General features: G+C 38.0%; 1 protein-coding gene across 1 annotated transcript in view; it reads right to left on the bottom strand.

The window, feature by feature from the left end:
• The window catches only part of RELN (reelin), a 481015-nt gene that overhangs the window by 49511 nt on the left and 409326 nt on the right, over positions 1-22178 (bottom strand). Inside the window, 8 exon segments of the mRNA XM_038562771.1 lie at positions 4269-4437; positions 8252-8501; positions 9360-9618; positions 11933-12080; positions 14228-14448; positions 19558-19787; positions 21778-21880; positions 21980-22151. Coding sequence (XP_038418699.1) covers positions 4269-4437; positions 8252-8501; positions 9360-9618; positions 11933-12080; positions 14228-14448; positions 19558-19787; positions 21778-21880; positions 21980-22151 — 1552 coding nt within the window.

Genomic DNA, 22178 nt, shown 5'->3' with positions numbered 1-22178 from the left:
AGCCTGATGCCAGACTCGATCCCAGGGCCCCAGAATCATGACCTGAGCCAAAGGCAGATGCTGAACTGCTAAACCACCCAGATGCCCCCTGTCTCCCTAATTTAGAATGTTTATCTCCTTATCTACCTAATTCCTAGCTATCCTATGAGTCAACCAGGGCCCATCTTTTCCATGAAATTCTCTCTAACTCTGGCATTCAACACTGTCTCCCAGTACCTGTGGCAATTTCTAACCCATTCCTCATTGAAGATCTCAATTACATACAGGATATTTTATTTTTATGTTGTTTATTCTTCCCCAACCAGATGGTAACCTCCTCTAGGGCAGGAGCTTAAGACAGTGTCCTACCATTACCATGGGCTTGCTCTTGTTAAGCGAGCTTAGGAAGACTTCTTAGCTTGCCTCAAGATGAAGTGTGATAATCACAAGTGGGATGATGCTGTTAACTCATAAATGTAAAAATGATTTACATGTTATAAAAGTTCACAGGGTCCCAATATCTTCCATGCACACTTATTAGATTTTTTTTATATGGCAAAAAGTCTTGTTTTTCACATGAGGACTCTGCAGCTTTGAGACACAGAATGACTTGCTTCAGAGTTCACAGGATTTAAAAGCTGGAACTCTCCACGAAACCACAATGATTTCCATTCATTAAAAAAAATTTCCAGTAAGATTGAACTGAATCAGCTAATTAGGTTCTAATGTAGAAATGTCTGGAGCACAGTGTGATGTCTTTTGTGTTCAGCTTCAGTGTGTCCCTGCCCAGTGAAATGCACGAGCATCCATTCAGTTCTTCAATTCCTCAGAAACCAGTCATCTTCAGCATTGCCCCTTCCTTCACCTTCCTTTGTCCATTTCGCCATTAAACCCAATTTTATTGCTGCCATTTCTCTTGAATTTCTCTACTTCTCTTCATGTCTCCTGCAGCTTAGTCCAAGCTACCAGCTCTCACTGCCTCTTTGAGTCTCCTTCCAGCTACTCTTATCCTCCCCAATTTGTTTTCCAGTTAGAATAAGCTTTTCTGATGCAAATATGAGCATGTCCCCCAATTCCTGAGCACTTTAGCAGGTGCCAAAGTACTTATATGAAAAAAAAACAACAACAAAGTACTTATATGATGTATCCCCAAATATTAAACATTTTTAAAAAATATTTTATTTATTTGAGAGAGAGAGAGAGAGAGAGAGATTGAATACACACAGAGGGAGAGGAACAGAGCACAAAGGGAGAAGGAGAAGAGGACTCCCAAGGATGCAGGGCTCTCAAGGGGCTGGAGGGCTCACATGGGGCTCAATCCCAGGACCTCAGGATCATAACTTGAGCCAAAGCAGAAGCTTAACTGACTGAGCCACCCAGACACCTCAACATATACCCAAATTTTCAGTACAACCTACAATATTCTTCATGGTCTGACTCCAACTCACTCTACTTTCTAAGTCAGATCTATTCTTTCAGTATCTCAGATTTACCTGCTACCTCATACAATAGGCTGATTTCCTTGCCTGGAATACCATTCCCCCTACTTTTACCCTACTTAACGCCTAACCATCCTTTATTTCTTACTTCAATTGTGCTTTCCTCCAGAAAGTGTTCCTTGATTTCCTTGATCAAGACAGATTTTCCCAGGACATGTAATGTGTTGACATCATGCAACGTCCTCCATCACTTACCACAGTCAAATTTTTTATTTACTTATGTGATTACTGGTGATTTCTGGTTAATAGCTCTCTCCCCCACTGCACTAAAAGTCTGTTGAGGCAAGGATAAGTTCAGCCCTTCACACAGACCTAGCATATAATTAAAGATTTAAAAAATGTTTGTTTAATGGATGACCAAATGAAGGAATAATCTCTACGATAATTACTGGCCATTTTAGTTTGGGTAATGGTTTGATATGAGTTTGAAGATAATCGACCTCAGCTGACTGTTACTAGCACTGTGCCAACAATACTGAGATCCTAGCCTTGTGGTCCTATGATAAGTGAATGAGTGGACAAATCTACCATCGGCACATCATCACAGTCACTACTCACCTCTACTTAGCACATGGCTTTAAGTCATCAACATCATGTTTGTTTATAGTGAAGAACTACAAACAAATTCTCAATCTTAGTGGACAGAATATCTCAATACTTTGCAGATGTTGAGGCTGAGAGTTCAACTCAAAGAAGGAAATGCCATATTTAAAAATTAATTGGACGTAAGAGCAGATACTGTATAGATATGTTAACTTGTGTTTTAGACAGAATGCTCTGAGTCTGGCACATTGTTCTAATGATCTCTGTCATATGGCAGAGCACAATAAGAGGTAGGTCTGGCTTGCACTCCATTGTGTGCATTTCTTTCTGAATTATCCAGAGGGCCTTATTATAGGGCAGTGTCACCTTTAAGACCATTGTATAACATGGGCTTTGAGGGTAGTACAATGAACAAACTCCATATTTTCAATATGATAACGAGAAGAAATGGATGCTCATCAGATTTTTCAAATGTCATTTGAAAGGGTCAAAATTCTTATGGGTATGCACCAAAGACAAAAGATAGATTAAAAGATGAAGAATAATTACCTTTCTTGAATAGAAGACTCAAGGGTATAATGACTAGCTGGAATAAATCTTAGGTGTCGTTTATTTGCAAAATGCTACCAAGTAGCTGGATAATAATTCACAGAATTCATAAAGCCTTAAAAGACTACTGCCTTAATGGAGTTTTTTTTCTATTTTACTTATTAAGATAGCCTTAATAATTCATGCATGGCAATACCTTTAACGAGCAACAAAATCTCACGTATCTCATTTAAACTTGGCAACTCTACTGACAGTTAATATAGTCTTGTACCTCTGAGACAGCAATTGTAGAGGAGCCCTAAGCTGTTAGTAACTGAAACCATCCCATTTATGATAATCCCAAGAAAAGTTATATCCTAGATGAATAGTTGAATTTTATGATCATTTGCTAGGAAGATTTATTCATTCTTCATTTGTGGGGAGGCAAGTGAACGATAATGAGCCCAAACTATAACTTCTGTTCCACGTGGTTGCACTGGTTGCTTTGCTTCTCTCCTAACGGCAACAACTGATTACCATTTCTTTCTTTCTTTTTCTTTTTTTTTTTTTTTTTTTAGGGAACAGGAATTCCCATCAAGATTTTAAAGCTTTCCTATGATTACCATCTACTTAGTGAAAAGAGAGAGGGTCATTAACCCCACCCATCAGGCAAGGTGAATTCTCTGTTTTACTCAAATAAAGCATTTACCAGACAATGTTATTAAGCCACCATGATTTCCTATAGGCACAATGAATGATTCATTCATAATTGTTTTTCATATAAAAGAATGCTCCAGGTGATAATTCTCAAGATACTATTTGAAATAAAATTTCAAAAGCACACAATAGTTTTAATACATATTTATCTGCTATATCTATTGATATGACACCACTCAGTGCTATAACTATAGTAGTCTGACTGAATATAAAGTAGATTCTGCTTAAATCTATTCTTCATCCAATGTGCCTGTTTTAAATTTAAGTGAATTAAGTTGGAGAATCTCACTGATTCAGCCACTGTTTTCTTGCATACACCATTCTTTCAAAATATTAGCTCTAAATCAAAGTCAGGATAGGCTTGGCTTTTGGGAAAACACAGAAAAAGGTCACCACAAAAACTGGTTTCTACTTTGCCTTTTTCTAAAAATAATTTTTAAAATTATTTATTTATTTAAGTAATCTCTACATCCAACATGGGACTCAAAACTCCTGACCCCAAGATCAAGAGTTGCATGCTCTCCAACCAAGCCAGCCAGAGGCCTTGTATTTTGTTTTGTTTTTTGTTTGTTTGTTTTTTTAAAGAAAGCTCTATGCCTAGTGTGGGGCTAGGACTCATGACCCTGAGATTAAAAGGTGCATACTCCACTGACTGAGCCAGCCAGGTACCTCCTATCTTGCTTATTTTTTTAAAAAGTAAACTCTATGCCTAAAGTAGGGCTCAAACTCACAACCCCGAGATCAAGATCACATGCTTTACTGACTAAGCCAGCCAGGTGCCCTGTTTTGCTTATTAAGAGCACCTTAGTAACTCATGCCTGGCAATATAATCAACAGGTAACAAAATGGCATGGATCTCATTTAAACTTGTCCTAAAATCCAAATTATAATGCCAAATTATATCAATATAATATATTGATATATATTGAATTGAATTGGTGTTGAATATAAAATGCCAAAGTATATCAAATTCGGGTTCACTACATGCAGAAGCATCCATACCTGGTATAATGAGGGAGAGGCAGGGTGATTCTCGTCCATTTGTTGAAGGTGTCTGACACCAGGATCCGCTGCAGGTGATATCGACTGCATTCAACATTGGTAGGTAGACAGTCCCTTACCAATGGGTGCCATGATAATCCAAGATCTACTGAGTATTCCAATTCAATAGCTGGAACAGGAAACATTCTGATTAGCAATACATTTCTGCAGACCCAGGAACCATAATTACTTATGTTTTTTTATGTTTCAATTCAAACGTCAGTTTGATTTTTCCTTCCTATTTATGTTTCCTATTTTGAAATGTTTCTTGATTTTTCCTTCTGCACAATACTAGTTATTATTTTTCACTTTCCAGATTAAAATAATTTTTCTTTTGAGGGGCTATGATCAAGTGAAACATAAAGTAAATTCTCCTGAGTCACTCTGTATACTGAGAAACAATATATGATTTTGGAACAATCATAACAAAACCATTGTTCATATGGGGTTAAAGCAATAGTAATAATAGTTATAATATATATTTATTGTTTAATAGTTACAGTATATTATAAAATTATGCAAATTATATATATGTCCTATATATGTACTATAATAAATATACTATTTATTTATTTTAAATATACTATTTATTTCATGGTTAACATGCAAACACAAACATCATGACCATATATTTTAATGATTCCTTTTTTAGTTTTAAAAAATTGAGCAACTTTCTAAAAATTTGACCATTCGACAGGGATCCTGACCAACAATGCCAATTTTACTCCTGCTATAGACAAATCTTTTTAAAAATGGCAAAATCTCTTTTTTCACATATCCTGCTCTACTGTGTTGTGGAATATACTGGGGAGTCAGAGAGGTATGAGGAGGTAGCTGAAGTCCATGCAATTTGTGCCAAAGCGTGCATCAGGCTGTGGGTCTGCAAAAAGATATTTCTTTCTTTTGCTTCTTCTGAAAAATCCAACTTACAACCTAGGTTTCATATTCCTCTTTATTTCCTGCTTAAGTCTTTATAAACTGCTTGAGCCCCAAGAAATTGAAATTGCTTTCTCTACTGACATCACTTGGGTACCTTTGGAAACCACTCATGCCAGGGTCCCACCCCCAGGGATTATGATTTCACTCTTCTGGGGCACAGCCAAGGCGTTTTGAGCTTTACTGCTCCCCAGGTGATTCTCATGCGCAGCCAGCGTGGGACCACTCACTGCAGTATGGTTCCCAGCAACCCTTTCTAGTTAAATACTGCGGTCCATCTCCGTCTTCATTGTTCTTGTCCTTCCTACAGCACTGGACATTATTGATTATTCTCTGATTCTTGAAACTTTCTTTTCTTTTGGAGGACATTATTCTGAATCTTCTGTCTTACTTTTCTTCTGACTCCTGTGCTAACTAACCCAGCTATGGGCATTCGTCCAAACTCCCTTTCTGGCCTTCTATTCTATGTGTATACTCCTTGGGCTTCAACTATTATCTCTGTGCCCAGATCTGCCAATTTTATGTCTCCAATTAATTTCCTTAATTCAATAAATGTTTACTCAGCCTGGCATGGCACCGGATGTTGGCATATTGTGACGCACAGTTTAGACAAAGTTCCTGCTTTTTATATTGTAAATCCTCCTCGCTCAAGGGTATCTCCACTTAAAGCTGCTTCCACCCAAACTAAAGAACAACTCACCATTTTCCCTCATAAATAAACATCTCTTCTTAACTACCAAACTCTATCAATGGCAATACTTTTGCACTGGTTTTCTGGGTTCAAAATTCAGAAAATATTTTAGAAATTTTGCTCTTCTCTCTTCTTTACTCTCAATGTTCAAACTGTCACCTGGTTTTGAGATTTGCTGCTTCTTTTTGCTTGCACTGTCTCATATCAATTTTATTGTTCCTGTTTCTCTTCACACCACATAGGTGACTTTATCACCTTCTACAGAGATTACCACCGAGGCTTCTTTTTTTTAATTTTTTTTAATTTATTTATGATAGTCACAGAGAGAGAGAGAGAGAGAGGCAGAGACACAGGCAGAGAGAGAAGCAGGCTCCATGCACTGGGAGCCCAACGTGGGATTCGATCCCGGGTCTCCAGGATCGCGCCCTGGGCCAAAGGCAGGCGCCAAACCGCTGCGCCACCCAGGGATCCCCACCGAGGCTACTTTATTTGGATTCTTCCCTATGCATCTTCATCTGCTCCTGGCCAAATCTCCCTAAAACATACCATGTCACTCCCCTGCAATTGTACCCTTTTATTCATGTCCTTGTCAAGCACAGATTCTTGTGTGTGCCTTGTAAGGCTCTCCTTCCTTAGTTGCCAACTCTGCTTATCCACTTTCTTCTCTGATCTTTCAGTTCAATCTTTCTCAAGAGGTTATACCAGGCTGCAGTAGAAAGTACACAGGACTGGGCTTATGAGGGCAGAGTGGCAGTACTGGTGCTACTGTAGGCCTACCGTGTCATAACTTATATCCTTGGGTTCTCATCACTTTCCTATGCTACTGGGGAAATAGGTACCTAGGACCCAAACTATTTTCAAAATCAGCACTCAAAAAAAAAAAAAAATCAGCACTCTTCTCTTCTCTACCAGATGCAAATATTCCCTGTTGAGGCTGGTCTGCTCATGGTTTGCCTTATGGACTAGGAGGTCCCCATCTCTGCTTCTTTGCTTATGCTGTGAGCCTAGCTTGGGATGTCCTTTCTTTTCCATTCACTCTTCAAATGCATTTCAATCATCATTTAAGACTAAGCTTCTTTGTGAAATCTTCCCCAAATCCTTGGATTGGCCATCCATTGGTCATCTCACTCTCCCTGGAGCTTTCATTACATTTCACATCAGTACCAATCCATAGAGCACTTGATTTAGTCATTTATTGGACTCTAACTTTTTGAAGTATCCCCTTAACTAGACCCATTGAAGACAGATATATACCTTATATTTTTCCAAGTTTCACCCCTATGACTAGTTTAGTGTTGACTGATTGAATCTGAGGTAGATTCCGGGATTCCCCCAAAGATATGTCCATTGAATTCAAACTCAGGGAAATATGAAAAGTCTGGATTTTTCCAAGACCTTTGAAGTAACTACATTCATCAAACGTTGGCCCCCTGTGGCACTTGATGGAATGAGCACTGGGTGTTATACTATATGTTGGCAAATTGAACTTCAATAAAAAATATACAAAAAAAATGTTGGCCCCCTACAATCTAAGACAGAACAAGGTCCTTGTGAACATTCTAGTTTGGATCTCTTGGATGAGAATGATATGGGGTGGTAAAGGACCAGAAGATCCTCAGAATCCTGACAGGCTTGCAAGTTAGAGTGAAGGATCCAAGTATGCAGTGATGTCAGTTTTCTTTTTTTTTAATCTCCCCAGATAGGTGTGTCTATGTTCGTGTGTGTATGTGTGTGTGTACATGTGTGCCTGCAAGGTATATGTGAGTATGTGTGTCCAAAACCTAGAGGATGCAAATTGGTCACAATAAGAGTAGCCTAGAATATGCTATAACTAGAATGGCAAAAAGTATAAGGCAACATGGGAACCATAAAATTTCATGATTCCTAGGGGACTGGAAAGAAGACAGTAACTGGACTAATCTAAAGCCCTATGAATTAAAACCCATGTCTATGCAAATTTAAGTATAAATTTGCCTATTGCCTATGCCTAATGCTTATTCTGGCATTCTCTATGTGATGAGAGCCCCTAATTCTGCAAATCTGATAGTAAACAAAAATCTGGACTTTTCAAAAAGAGATAAATTAGGGGTTATTATTCATATGTAAAAAAGTCTTCATTGTACATATACTTAAAAATAAGCTCACATTCTGATGCTTTAAAAAAACGACTTCTATAATTTAATGTATCCAACAACATTTTCAAGAATGTGATTATGGTTTGACTCACGCGCACTTTTGTTTCACTTACAGACTTGTCAGAGGTGCCATAGATGCCCATTTACACATCTGTCCCTCTACCTGAACATAGAATATTTACCATAACAGGAGTCGGTGACCGAGCAGGAGGCAGCAAAATCTATCTGTAGAAATGAATCCTCATTCACAGCAATGTCTGTGGTGACCACATAGCGGGTACTGGCCTTTTCAATGAAGACCAGGGCATCACCAGTAGAGCCACACACAGGCATCTTGGTGCCTCCTGGGTGAAGTAGCCATTTCCTACTGTCCAGGGTTGTGAAATCATCCTCCAAGACTGTATTGCCAGAAATGTTTCCTCCAATAAGAATCTGAAATGTATTTTTAAGAAAACAAATTTTCGATATGGTTTCAAAATCTGAGAGAGTTCAGTCTTTCTGTTTGTTTTTGGCTGTCAGATTGCTCAAAACTGGCGTCACATGGCAAGCATACTGTTTGGGGCCTTTCAGAATGTTTTTGTTTATGTGGTCTGCTTGCCCATCTGGCAAGAAGCTACAGAAAACAAATCGAAGTATTGACAAAACCATTCACAGCCTTCATGGGCCAAATTGTGCCTTTGGGAACTACATGCGCCCAAGCTGGGAAAGCAAAATTTGGCTTACATGTGATTATTTTCCATGTGAAATTTCTATTTAAGGACAGTTGTATCCTAAGGCATTTCAGTTCCAGTTCTTTGCATGGATTCTACCGTTTGTTAACAGGTTCTTTGAGTTCTATTTGATACGCATTTTATTATGTATGAAGATCCTTTAGAACTGTCCATAAGGATATTAGGAAGATTTATTTATTTCTTCTTCAAAGGCTAGGAAAGAGGATTTGGAAGCTACTGCATGTGGTACCAATGCTAATTTGCACATTTTCCTTTTCAGAGAATTATAACCTCGCATCACGCTTGAAAAAGTCCCTCTACCCATATGGCCGATTTCTCTATGAGCAGGACCTGGGCCTTCTGTTGTGTCGTTTGTTTTTATAGGCTCAGGCAATTGAAGGAAAAGAGAAGGAAAGGAAGCTAAATGCCATATCTAATCTAGCTGTGTGCCTTTGGGCAAGTCATTCAATCGTGGGTACTGGGCTTCCTCTCCTGAGAGAGAGGGCCGGACTGAACGCTAGCTAGGCCGCACGCAGCGCCAGTGCCAAAAATTGTAATAGTTAATCCCGAATGGACTGACCTGGTCGATTACCCAGGGACTGTAGAAGTGCCCATTTTCAGATGGTTGCCACCAGCGGAGGCGAGTAGAAGCCGAACGCGCTTTCAAGGGTATCTCCAGGGCAATGTACCTGCCCACGTTGCTCGAGTTGCTGAAAAGGAACTCTTGAAGGAGACTCCATGAGAGGCCGCCATTGAGTGAATACTGTAGAAGCACAGGCTGGCTCCTGGGGTCAGGAACACCCTTACCACATCCTAGTCTCATGAAGAACTGCACAAATCTGCCATGAGTAAGATTTATTGTAGACTTTTTTTTTTTTTTTTTACTTCAGTGAGAAATTCATGCTATTCTCAAAAGGGTCAGGTGGGGAATGCATGGCTTTTAGGAATATGATGACTTAATGAATATCCAAAGCAATCGTTTCAAAGCCCAATTTTCCTTTTTTAATGTAAGGGAGTTAATAAAATGTGAAGTCTGAAAAAAGGCAATTCTGTACCCATTTTCACATTTTGTACCCCTCCACACGGGAGAGTCTGAGGGAATTGAGTGTCCACTGTACTCCTTGGCTATTCTAGAAGATGACAAGGGTCCAAAGACTCTCCAAGTTTGGGAGTGTGTATTGTCATCTATCTATTTAAGATGAATTTGCCCTTTAGTATCTGCAACTGGGAAAATGTTATGAATACAGCTTATGCCATTAATTGGCAAAATCGTCCATTCCCAGGTTTTACCAGTAGTTTTTCAGATCTCGTATTACTGGTTTTGGGAGACACATTGAGATTCTGCAGTTGTAGCACCTCTTTGTGAAAGGCCAGGAATCTTTTGGAAGAGGTGTGTCAAGCCTGGGCCTCTTTTCTGGTTTTCGTGCCAGGGGCAGGGAAGCATGAGTGTGGAGTGGTGGTGATGGTAGGCTGTGCCAGCCTCTGACTATTGCTGGGTCTGGGATGGATGATACGGACCATCGAGAACTGTGGCGGTCAGCCAGTGGCAGCCTTCCCAGCTGGCAGCGAGGTGGACAGAGTGGCAGCAACCAGCTGGGGTGCCAATGAAAACTAGCTCACATGTTATCTTTGGCAGGCAAGCTGCTGGTGCCTGGTCTGGCCATTGTGCTAGCTGGTAATGCGGAATAAATTTCATGTGTAACCCAGCACATACACCCAATTATGTATGTGTGTCAAACATAGGGAGCATATTGGGACTTATAATAAAAGTTATCACTTCCGTATATAAAACCATGCATTCTTCATGGGTTCCTCCCCTCCCCCATCTCCATTAACTAGGCATTCATTTATCTTATAACCCCGAGAAAATTGGGATTTTACATGGAGCATTTTGAGGTCAATATATGCAAATCCTACACAGCATGGTACTGAGATGAGATAAATAATGGAGCTTTTAACATTGGATTAATGAAAAAAAATACATAGTGCCTAGTGATGTTGATATGTATACAAACAATAACCATTTATGGAAAAAACCTTTTAGCCTATTGTCTACTTATATTGGGAAATGTTTATATAACTTAGTTATGGATAAATCCACATCAGAAATCCACATCTATTTATAAATCCACATCTATTTATATTTAGAAAAACCCACTAATTTCTAAATTAGAGAACTCAGCTGCCAATGATAAATCTGAAATAAAGAGCACCAAATTAAACCATGTGCATTAAAATAGGATGAGGAAAAATAAAATTTTGCTTTCTATAACTATAAAATTATTATCTCACAGAATTTTATTTTTACGAAGCATGGTCAAATTTATAATTCAATAAATGAAAGATTTAGGTGAAAGAGGAGAATAAATATGTTAAGATATATCTTGAGATACTCTGAAATGTTTCAAAAAAACAGAAACACCCCTTCTTTGTTCTTCACTTGCAAAAATAGGTCAAGGTTCCATTTTACACGTGTTATGTTGTCTTCTTTATTTTCCTGGATAAGTTTTTGGCTCGTCAAATGATCAAGAGATACACATCTTGACAGGACATAATCCTCTGAGCCAGTTTAAAATGTTTGTTTCTCAGAGGCTGTGCTCAAATCAGAAAATGAGTGCCTAGAAAGCATGAGCAAATCATTGGAAAGAAATGTTTATGAAGAATAAGGCTACATTTCAAATATTTTTAACTTAAGTTGCTAATGGATATAAAATTAATGGTGGGTAGTTTGAGGACGTATTGTATTTCAATTAAACTTTCTACTAAGCATGGTCATTTTCTACATAGTCCAAGTGCTCATGAAAAATATTCTCTAGAAGGTGTATAAAAAAATGTAACATTATTTTCTTGAAGTGAAAGGAAGTTAAACGTTGTCATTTTCTAGTCACCATCTTGTAAGTATCACTGATCTTGATATTAATTTTTGTCTCTTTAGCTATGTTTCATTTCTGATCTAGTTTATTTCATAAAGCTCTTTTGGTTTTAGAATGAAATTAGAATGGAAATTGTGTCTTAAGGGAGTCTTAGATAAGGGAAGCTCAGCCCTTCCAACAGAAGGCCTTGTCCTTGAGATGTCTGCTTCCTTCTGATTTGATTATGTTCTGTTACTGCACATCATGACGTGGTTTCTCAACAGCATCTAAAAATGTTTACCTAGCATGTGATAAATCTAGATCGCGTGTCATCAACATGCGTAAGCCATCTTCATTGAAAAAGAGGTTGTTTCCACTGGAAAGGATTCCACACTTCCGAGATGGCTTTCCACCACTCATTAATAAGAATCTATCGGATTCTAGCTGACCTGAAAAAAAAGTGGTAAATGTCATTTATCTAGGACCCCAAATAAAGTCATGTTCTTTTAAAAAGGAATATGGTAAGTGCTTCATGCAGTTTTAAAATACAAAGTTACGAATACTGGAGTCATGGGTTTTGGAATAAGAGGTCTCTTCAACAGTTTAGCTTGTTTGAATGGTTTAACCTTGGCTGTAGAAATTTTTTTTTAAAAGATTTTATTTATTTATTCATGACAGACACACACACAGAGAGAGAGGCAGAGACACAGGCAGAGGGAGAGAAGCAGGCTCCATGCAGGGAGCCTGACGTGGGACTCGATCCCGGGTCTCCAGGATCATACCCCGGGTCGAATGTGGTGCCAAACCGCTGGGCCACCAGGGCTGCCCTTGGCTGTAGAATTTAATGGTTCATATGACAGAAGGGAGGTGGGGCTTTTCCCAAGTAGCTATGGTCCAGCTAGATGGATCCTTCCTTTCTGCTCCTACACTGCAGAAAATGACACCTGCTAGTCAGAGAGTGATTCCAGCCAAAAGCAAGAGAGGGTAATGTAGCTCTTCTACTGGCCTCTGAATTGTGTCTTTGCTACTCTCAGGACCAAGTCAGGCAAGTATTTATAAAATATTTTTTTTAAAGACTTTATTTATTTATTCATGAGTATACAAAGAGAGGAGAGAGAGAGAGGCAGAGACACAGGCAGAGGGAGAAGCAGGCTCCATGCAGGGAGCCCGATGTGGGACTCGATCCAGGGTATCCAGGATCACACCCCGGGCTGCAGGCGGCGCTAAACCGCTGAGCCACCAGGGCTGCCCATAAAATATTTTTTAAAACACAGTTTTAATGGAAGAAGTTACAGCATAATTTAATATTTTCCATTAAATATGTCTTTCAAGGGCAGCCTGGGTGGCTCCGTGGTTTAGTGCCGCCTTCAGCCCAGGGTGTGATACTGGAGACCCAGGATCGAGTCCCACATCGGGCTCCCTGCATGGAGCCTGCTTCTCTCTCTGCCTGTGTGTCTGCCTCTGTTTCTCATGAATAGATAAATAAAATAAAAAAAAATATCTTTCAAAACCAGCTCACAAATCTCTCCAGATACTTATCTTAGATCTAGGGTTTTTTTGGATTGTGGTAAAATGCACACAACATAAAATTGATCACTTTCAACATTTTAAAGTGAACAACTCAGTGGCATTTAGTACATTCACATTCTTGTTGTGCAACCATCACCACTACCTACTTCCAGAACTTTCTCGTCACCCTTGAGGGAAACCTTATACCCATTAAGCAGTCACTCCCCCTCCCCCAGCCCCTGGCAACCACAAATCTGCCTTCTGTCTCTGTGGCTTTGCCTATTTTGGATGTTTCACAGAATCATATGATACATATAGCCTTCTGTGTCTGACTCCTTTAACTTGGCATTAAGTTTTCTAGCTTCATCACATGTTGTAGTATGAATCAGCATTTCATTCCTTTTTATGGCTGCATCATACTCCGTTGTATTGATATACCTAAACTTAATATTAAATTGTACCTTAAAATCATAAATACATTATTATTACAATTTTATAGACAACTTGGGAAAAAGAAAGCAATCTTTTGATCTCACTATCTTAACACATATAGCTATTACATTTAAGACTTTCTCTTAGGAGAATATTTTTCCATTGTTTTATCAGACTACATATCCAGGTACATTTTTCTATAACATTATTGTCATATACGATGATGTTAGATTCTAGGTACACAACTGAGATACAGAAAGTGATGAGAGGCTGCTTAATGAGTTGATGATAAACAATGACAGGAATTTATATTTTTGGAAACTTGTTCTCTCTACCTAACATTAACCCTCTAGAGACAGTTTCTAAAATTTTTATTAATCAGAAATTACATGTGTTAGAAAAGCAGTGAAAATAGCTTTAGTTTTCTCAAACATGGCCTTGCTCATTCTCAATGACCCTTGTTTCAAAAATGGAATCCTATACAATTCAGAACTACACGAAGAAATGGGTGGTCCTAACTGTAAGGATAAATAATGAAATGTTAGAATAGAACTTCACGATTACTTTTTTTTTTATGATTACTTTTATATTACAAATTACAGTAAGTATGTAAGTTCCTTCACGAAGCTACATAGGATTTATTTTAAAAGATTACCTTCAAAATCATCCTTGAGAAAGTCAGGATTTTTGGTGCTTATTTTACAGGTTGGGCCTGAGTAGCCAGGGTCACATATACACTTGGTTCCATTGATACAACTCCCATGTCCGTTACACATCTCTTCACATTGGGGACCGATATAGACATTATCAATGGCCCATGTCACTGGCTGAGAGCCAGCAGGGTAAAATCCTTGGTACCATCTGAAACGCACAGATCTGGAAAAGCGGTACATCACTTTAAAAATCCAATCAACAACAACAACAACAAAAAATCCAATCAACAGAACAACACAGCTTCAACGTAAGCATATCTGATCAATGAGCAGTGGGCAGTTACTACCTCTGCACCACGCTCAAGAAGTAGAAAATACGATTTGACATTCCATGAACACACACTACATTCCTCAGTCTCCAGGATTTTGCCAATTATGATCTGCTTCCTGTAAGCCCTTCCCAATCCCATCACCAGGTCAAATTCTACCTGACCCTCCACTTTTTTCAAGATCGACTCCTTTGGTGACACTTTCTCTATTCTGACTATCTACACTCTACTCTGTATAGCTACTCCTTTTCTTCATAAATTGAAGTAAAATTCATGTAACATAAAAGTAATCAGTAGCCATTTAAAGAGTACAACTGGGTGGCATCACATTCACAGTGTTAGCTAACCACCGCCTCTATCAAGTTCTAAGACATTTTCATCATCCCAAAAGAAAACCTTGTGTCTATTAAGCAGTTACTCCCCATAGCATCCTACTTCCAGCCCCTGACAACCATTCATCAGCTGTTTGCCACAAGGGTTTTTCTATATTAGATATCTCACATAAATGAAATACAATATGTGACATCTAGTGTCTGGCTTTGTTCTTGTAACATAATGCTACCAAGGTTCACCCCGGGGGTTGCAAGTATCAGGATTTCATTCCTTTTTATGACTGAATAATAGTCCATTATATGGGTATACCAACTTTATTTGTCCAGTCATCAGTTGATGGACACTTTTTGTTTCTACCTTTTGACTTTTGTGAACTATGCTTCTCTAAACATGCATGTACAAGTATTTGCTTGAATACATGTTTTCAATTCTTTGGGGGTAGAATGGTAGTGGAATTGCTGGGTCATATGGGAAATAACTAGTTCCTTCCTTTCTTTCTCTCTCTCTTCCATATTTTTGATAGGATTTCTATTATTATAATTATCACAGGTGGAGATATTTAAAAGTGTACCTATTTCCCCTATTGGTTATGAGCTCCTAGAGGCCAATGTCTATGTCTCTTTCTTCTTTGACCCTTTCAAGGTGCCTGGCACAGTGTAACATATACAGTAGATGCTCAATAAATGTTGTATGTCATTTGTTGTGAAGAGCTTTAAGACCAGATTAAGGTTTTGTTTTGTTTTGATTTTGTCCTATTGGCAACAGAGAGCCCCATAAGAGTATTTTAAAGAGAGGACGGACAAAATCACATTTGTTTCAGTTAGATGTCTCTTATTTATTAATCTCTTTTTAATCAAAGACAGTTTTCCCTTTTATTTATAATTAAATTGTCCTATCATATTGTTGATGATAGCTTCTTGGAAATAATCTACTTATTTAGGTAGTAGTCCAAAATAGTTTCGTATTATTTTATTATATTCCAAACTCAATTCAAATTTATTTGAATTTGAATTGGATTTATTTTTGAGGGGATGAATATAGAGATGGCATGTGCACTTGTTTTTGTACCCTATGAATTTGTCCCATTTTCAGTTATCATAGGAATCAAATTCAGAATAATTTATTAATTTGAGAAACAGAAATTAGAAGTCAATTTTAGAAGTATTTATTAGGCTCCTAAAGTTTAGTAGATAGTAAAAGCAGATGGAGTCAAGTTCCCACATATAATTTTAACCCTAACTTCACTGTTTATATCAAGACTCCAACCATACTGAGCTGCTCCCAAAATGCCAGTTCATAATTACATTTTATTTTCAAATACTTGTCAAAGTTTAGTCTTGGCAAGAAGCACTTTCTACCCTTTGAACTTTCAGACTGCTGAGCTGAGGGAAATAGCTAGAGTTTTCCTTTGAACAAAAGCCTACATGGATTTTTTTGAACTTCTTATTTATTCAAATGTTCTGCATACAAATGAACCACCTTGGTTGGATATTTATTATTGTTCACCTGCCTTGACTCAGAAACTGCAAGAACTATGATAAATGGGCTGAAGGGTCTGGTTTCACTGTGGTTCCCTTCTGCTGAAATCTTATTTTGAAAATTTCTCACTGCCACCCTCCCTGGTGAATGTCTGTTCTCCCAAACCAGTGGTATTCAAAAGGGTCTGTTTTTTTAAACATAAACTTAAAATTTCAGGCACATAACAGTGCTTTCATTAAACAGGGGTTTTGGTTGACTCATTATGAAACTGTATAAAGCAAAAGCAATTAGGAAGTTTTAAAGACAAAAAGACTCCAGACGAAAAGGACACAAAGGTAATGTGAGTAAAACTCTATGGAAACTCAATAGTTCATGCTTCAAATGTGAATGGACTATAGGTCGGGGCAAAAATGGTCATTTCTGCAGCTGAAGACATTTCATATGCTTTTTTGGTACCTGGTGTCCAGTAATTACACAGAAAAGGGTAATTTAAATTTGGGTCATATATATTTTTTTAGCATCTAGCTTGTAGTGTCACTGTGGACCATGTTGAATACAAACCAAGCAATGGTTCACTGAGTTGGAGAAAATTTAACTTTTGCCTTCCAGCAATTCATGCCTGTGTGGGTTTTAAGAAGGGTGCTAATTCTTTTCCTGAAACAAGGACCAGACAACACTATTAAGGCAAATTCTTCTCTTCGCAGAAATGGTTGAAGGCAATCTGAAAGGTAGGTTTACACTGTTCCGAGAGTGGGCAGGCCTCTTCAACAGATTTCTTTTCTTTTTATAGAAATAAAAAGGATACAGAATACAAATAACATGATGTTCTAGGTTCTGTACTTTCATCATTGGAGGAGGTATATTTTAAACTGACACCCAATAGCAGTAGGTGAAAATATATAAATTCCTAATGTTCAAATTATATTGCTTTATAATTTCTCTTGTTCAGATTTCCAAATTGTATTTCTTTATGTGTAAGCACAGCCCTGTGGACATCACCAATTCTTTCTAAGTGAGGTGGTTTCCATGACACCTCATGGTGCTCATGACACCAGAGCAACTGTCCTGCAACCTTATTTCCTATTTCTTTAAATAGGATTGTTTCCATGTGGGAACTTGCTGAAGCAAGTCTCGGTTGTTAAAGTGATGTAAACTTGTGGCCTACAACCTATCTTTGGGGTTGTTTCCTAGTTAATCCAATTCTTAGTTGAGCAACAGGAGGATGAGAAGTCCATTAAAGACAAAACCTGGATGCTTTTCAACAATACCATTAATGGTCACGATCTTGGTCATAAACGCCTATGTGATTGGCCAGTAGGCCTTCTCCCTGTCTACACTGCCCATAACCATGGATTTTTGGCATCTAGGCTTTTGTTGCGTAGCTCAGCTTTCTGGCTATAGCTGACTGATTCAGATCTTTTCTAGAAATGTGGAATTAAGAGTTCCTGGCACATGAGAGCCATAGTTTGCTGAGTGATGTGAAAGTCATGATAAAAATGAGGGTCACACTTCTGTTGCTGGGGTCCTCACACTTTCTGAGTGGGGTCCATGAAATTCCCCAGTATGCTTCCAGTATGTTCTTCCACTTTTTGGTAAGCCCCTTTTATTTCCTGCAAGATATGATTTTAAATACTACAATTGATCTTGGCTAAAAAATTTTTCCTGAGCTCTTTCTCCCTGCCCTATTCTTCTATAGATAATCCTCCTCACCCACAGGAATAACAGCTTTCTAGTTATGCCGACTGAATTGTCAGCTCTATCTTCTAGAGAATCGGGAGGACATCCTGCTTAGTAGTGCTTTTTTTTTTAATAGTTGGATTTTCCATTGGGATAATATCATGGTTAATAGCAAGAACTAATTAATAAATGACATACTTGACAGATCAAAATATTCAAGTCCTTAGCAATCAAATTATAAAAATTATGCTGATGATATGATGAGAAGCAAATGGACTTATGTTCAAAGAGAATGCAGACTTGTGAAAATTCACTTTCACCCTTTTGGAAAAATACTAGGTATTCATAGTTTTGCTTGAAGACCCAAGACTTCTAATTATGCTGAGTTTCATGTTGGGAATGTAAATCTATTTCCATCTTGAAAGTATATTAGTACTTTCTTCTTTTCTTGACATACCCTGAAAGAATAAGTTCTTTCTTCTCAGAGAAAAGACAAATTTTGAGGCAGGCCGCTTTGTTGATTTCCTCTTTTTGTTCACTTATATTATTAGTTTTAGTTTTTGAACTATTCATTTCGTTTCTATTGGAATTGAAGTTACTTTATCTCCAGATAGCTTTTCAATAGAAGAGTCAAATATATGTAGCAAGAATGCTGAGAGAGGTTGAAAAAAATGCCTGGGTGGCAGGGAGTGTGGAACAATTTTTTTATGAGGCACCTAGAATATTCTTCCTACCTCCGGCTGTGCCCTCTCCATACACAAGAGACTCAGTAGGTGTCTACAAGTCATAAAATTCTTTTTTGCTTTTTTAGATTTTTATTTATTTATGAGAGACACAGAGAGAGAAGCAGAGACACAGGCAGAGGGAGAAGCATTCCCTGCGGGGAGCCCGATGCAGAACTTGATCCCGGATCCTGAGATCATGACCTGAGCCACAGGCATACGCTCAACTGTTGAGCCACCCAGGCATCCCCAAGTTGTAAAATTCTAACTGCATTTATATTGGGAGGTGGGAGCAGGTGAGAGGGGAGTGGATTACAACATTAGGAGAAAACCATATTTCTGTTGCTTCCTAATTGATCTAATAAAGACCCCTGGGGCATATGAGCCCACTACAGGGTACAGTCCATGGTGTACTCTCTTAAATCTATTTTCAAACTAGGGATGCCTGGGTGGCTCAGTGGTTGGGCATTTGCTTTGGCTCAGGTTCTGATCCCGGGGTCCTGGGATCAAGTCCCTCATCAAGCTCCCTGTGGGGAGCCTGTTTTTCCCTCTGCCTATGTCTCTGTTTCATGAATAAATAAATTAAATCCTTTTTAAGAAAAGAAATCTATCTTCAAACTAAAAGTGAGTCATGTGTCATCTATGTCCTATGCCTTGGAATATTCACTGATCTGCTGAAGCCAAGAACTGAGAAAGAAACAGGGTAGAAGTTGCCCCCAAGAAAGTGTCACATCCATGATGACATCATGGAAAAAATGGTCAAATGAGAAAAATGCTGGCAGTTCCTCTCACCCGCAAAGGTGCAACTTCCCAAAGTGCACGACTTCCCTTCTCCAGCCCTGGGTGGTCCCTGGGTAGTAGGCGCTGCTTGGGTGGTGCTCAGTGGAGCACAGGGAGCTGATGTGGCTGCTGCTGTGGTAGCAGAGGGGGAGCAGCAGGTGCCAAGTGGCCCCGAAGTCCCTTGAAAACTCAAGTCTGACCGGATCAGTAGATGAGCTATCAGTGGAGCATCCAACATTGATCTTGGGGAAGAAGGAAAAAAAAAAAAAAAAAAAAAAAAAAAAAAAACCGATACAAATTACTGCAGAGCAACAAGCCTTGAAATGATTCACCACTTCATTATTTTCTCAAGAGTCCATTTTCCTGGGAACTGTCTTGCTGAAATATTTAACACGATAAAATTCTGTTTTGCCTAACTGAGTAATATCATATATTACCTTCAAAGAATAATTTTTTCATAAAGAACCTCAAAGGGCCTCATAAAAAATTTATTTCCCCTCATTTTACAAAAAGCTAGGAAGTGGATAAGGCAGGGGCTGGCATGGATTCCAAATTTTACCTCTGGCCTACTTTCATAGCCAAATCAAGCAAATCGTAACAAAGACTATTTCCTTACTTCTAACCATTAGTTTTTTTTTTTTTTTTTTTCCAGTCCTTCTGTTAGGAATAAAGACTTCTGTTTTCCTTCTTGTGAGACCTTCCAAATAATCCCCAAAGTTTTGCACGTGAAAAAACTTCAGTATGTATTCAATATGAAGACAAAAACAAATACACTTATTGTCAAAAACAAATACAATTATTGTTACTATTTCCATGGCACAGGGAGAGCATTCTCAGACTTTCTTAACCAGGTCATCAGGGAAATAACTACTTCATTCCTTTTCCCATACTTTCAGGTAAATAAACTAAAACTTAAATACATGCAAGTAATTCTTTCCAAGCAATTTTCCCCTCTTGCAGTTGAGATTAATATTTTCTTGCTGTTGTAGTAACCAGACATATTTATATTTATAATTTTTGTGGTTGAACTTACACCTTGTACCTTTTGATGAGTAATCTATCAGCATTAGATAAACTTTTCAACTACAGGCATTTGTTTCTACCTAGATCCTTCTGATAACAGAATAAACCACAGGTATTATTTTTTTAAATTAACATTTAAAGCATACATTTAGAAAATATAATAGAAAGTTATTTAAGTAACTTAAAATAAAATTAGAAAACATAACAGAAATTTTAGAAAATAGATACAGAATAATTTCTCTATGAAAGCATTATTTGGTCTCTTTTTTTAAAAGATTTTATTTATTTATTTGAGAGAGAGAGAGGGAGTGAGCAAGAGAGCTCGAGCGAGGGGCAGGGGCAGAGGGAGTGGGAGGAGCAGATTCCCTACTGAGCAGGGAGCCCAACATAGGGCTCAACCCCAGGACCCTGAGATCATGACCTGAGCAGAAGGCAGACACTTCATCAACGCACCCCTGGTCTCTGACTTTTGAGGTGGAAGAGACAACTCTAGTTTAGAGACTACAGGAGAGTTAATCTAAAACAAATATTCTGAATTTTGTTGATGCAGTTAGGCACTATTGTAAGCTTTCTCAAAAGTAGATACAGACCACAGCTATGAAACAAGTGTTTTTGAAAATTAATACTACTGAATGATGGCTCAATGCACCCTTGGTTCTGATCGATTTTATCTAAGTTTTCAAAATACATAAAAAGGTTTTCTTTTATACATTATTAATTAGCTCTCTTCAAAATTATAAGAAGTCATGAATATTAATGAAATACACAAAAATAATAGAAAGTAGTGTCGTGTTATTTTATCTGTAAACTTCATAGCACCATAATAAATATCATATAAATGTGCTGGCGTGGTATAACAGTAGTTACATTGACTGGGTCTTATGTAACACATAAAAATTGTGACAACAATAATACTAGAATAGTATGGTCCTTTTTGTTTTTATAATGTTTAAAATAATTTATGTCAAAAACTTCCCATTATAGTAGGTAGGGAGATTATGTCATAAATAAAGGGCAAAGATTCAGAAATAAACCTTAGTAGGCCAATTGGTTCTGCTAATAAAAATGAATTATGATATAAAACCTCTTTTGTCCTTGGACAAAAATGGAAAGTCATAATGCATGAAATTATCTGTTATTTTCCTTTTCTTTCCTGGCTTTTGTTCAAGATAAAATTTAAAGCATTTCTGATAGAATAAAGTCAAGTACCTCAAATTGTATGATGGTGTTCTCATTCACATCCAGGTCACGAGTGGTAATGGAATGCTCACCAACTTCATTTGAAACAAATACCATAGCTGAATCTTCCTCGCTGTTATGTAAGAAAACAACAAGAAATCCATTGGGCAAAAGTTGATTGTGATTTGTATAGAGCAATGGTTTCACTTTAGTGCCTCAATTAAATACTTACGGTGCTCCTTTTGAAGAATATGGGCAATAAAGACCAATGTTACCACCAGGATAGAAAAACCAATTGTCTTCTCTGGGTCCAAAGTCAAATGTATCCAGTAGCATCAGAGGGTTGTTTAGATTATTCCCATCAATAATGAAGTCATCAATAATCCAGATTTCTTCTTTCTTACCTAAGGCATTTGGGGATTAAAAAAAGT

This window comes from Canis lupus, chromosome 18 (assembly GCF_011100685.1).
Source record: "Canis lupus familiaris isolate Mischka breed German Shepherd chromosome 18, alternate assembly UU_Cfam_GSD_1.0, whole genome shotgun sequence".
In the NCBI taxonomy this organism is placed as follows: domain Eukaryota; kingdom Metazoa; phylum Chordata; class Mammalia; order Carnivora; family Canidae; genus Canis; species Canis lupus.
Note: the sequence above shows the minus strand (reverse complement) of the source record. Positions and strands in the feature narration are given on the sequence as shown.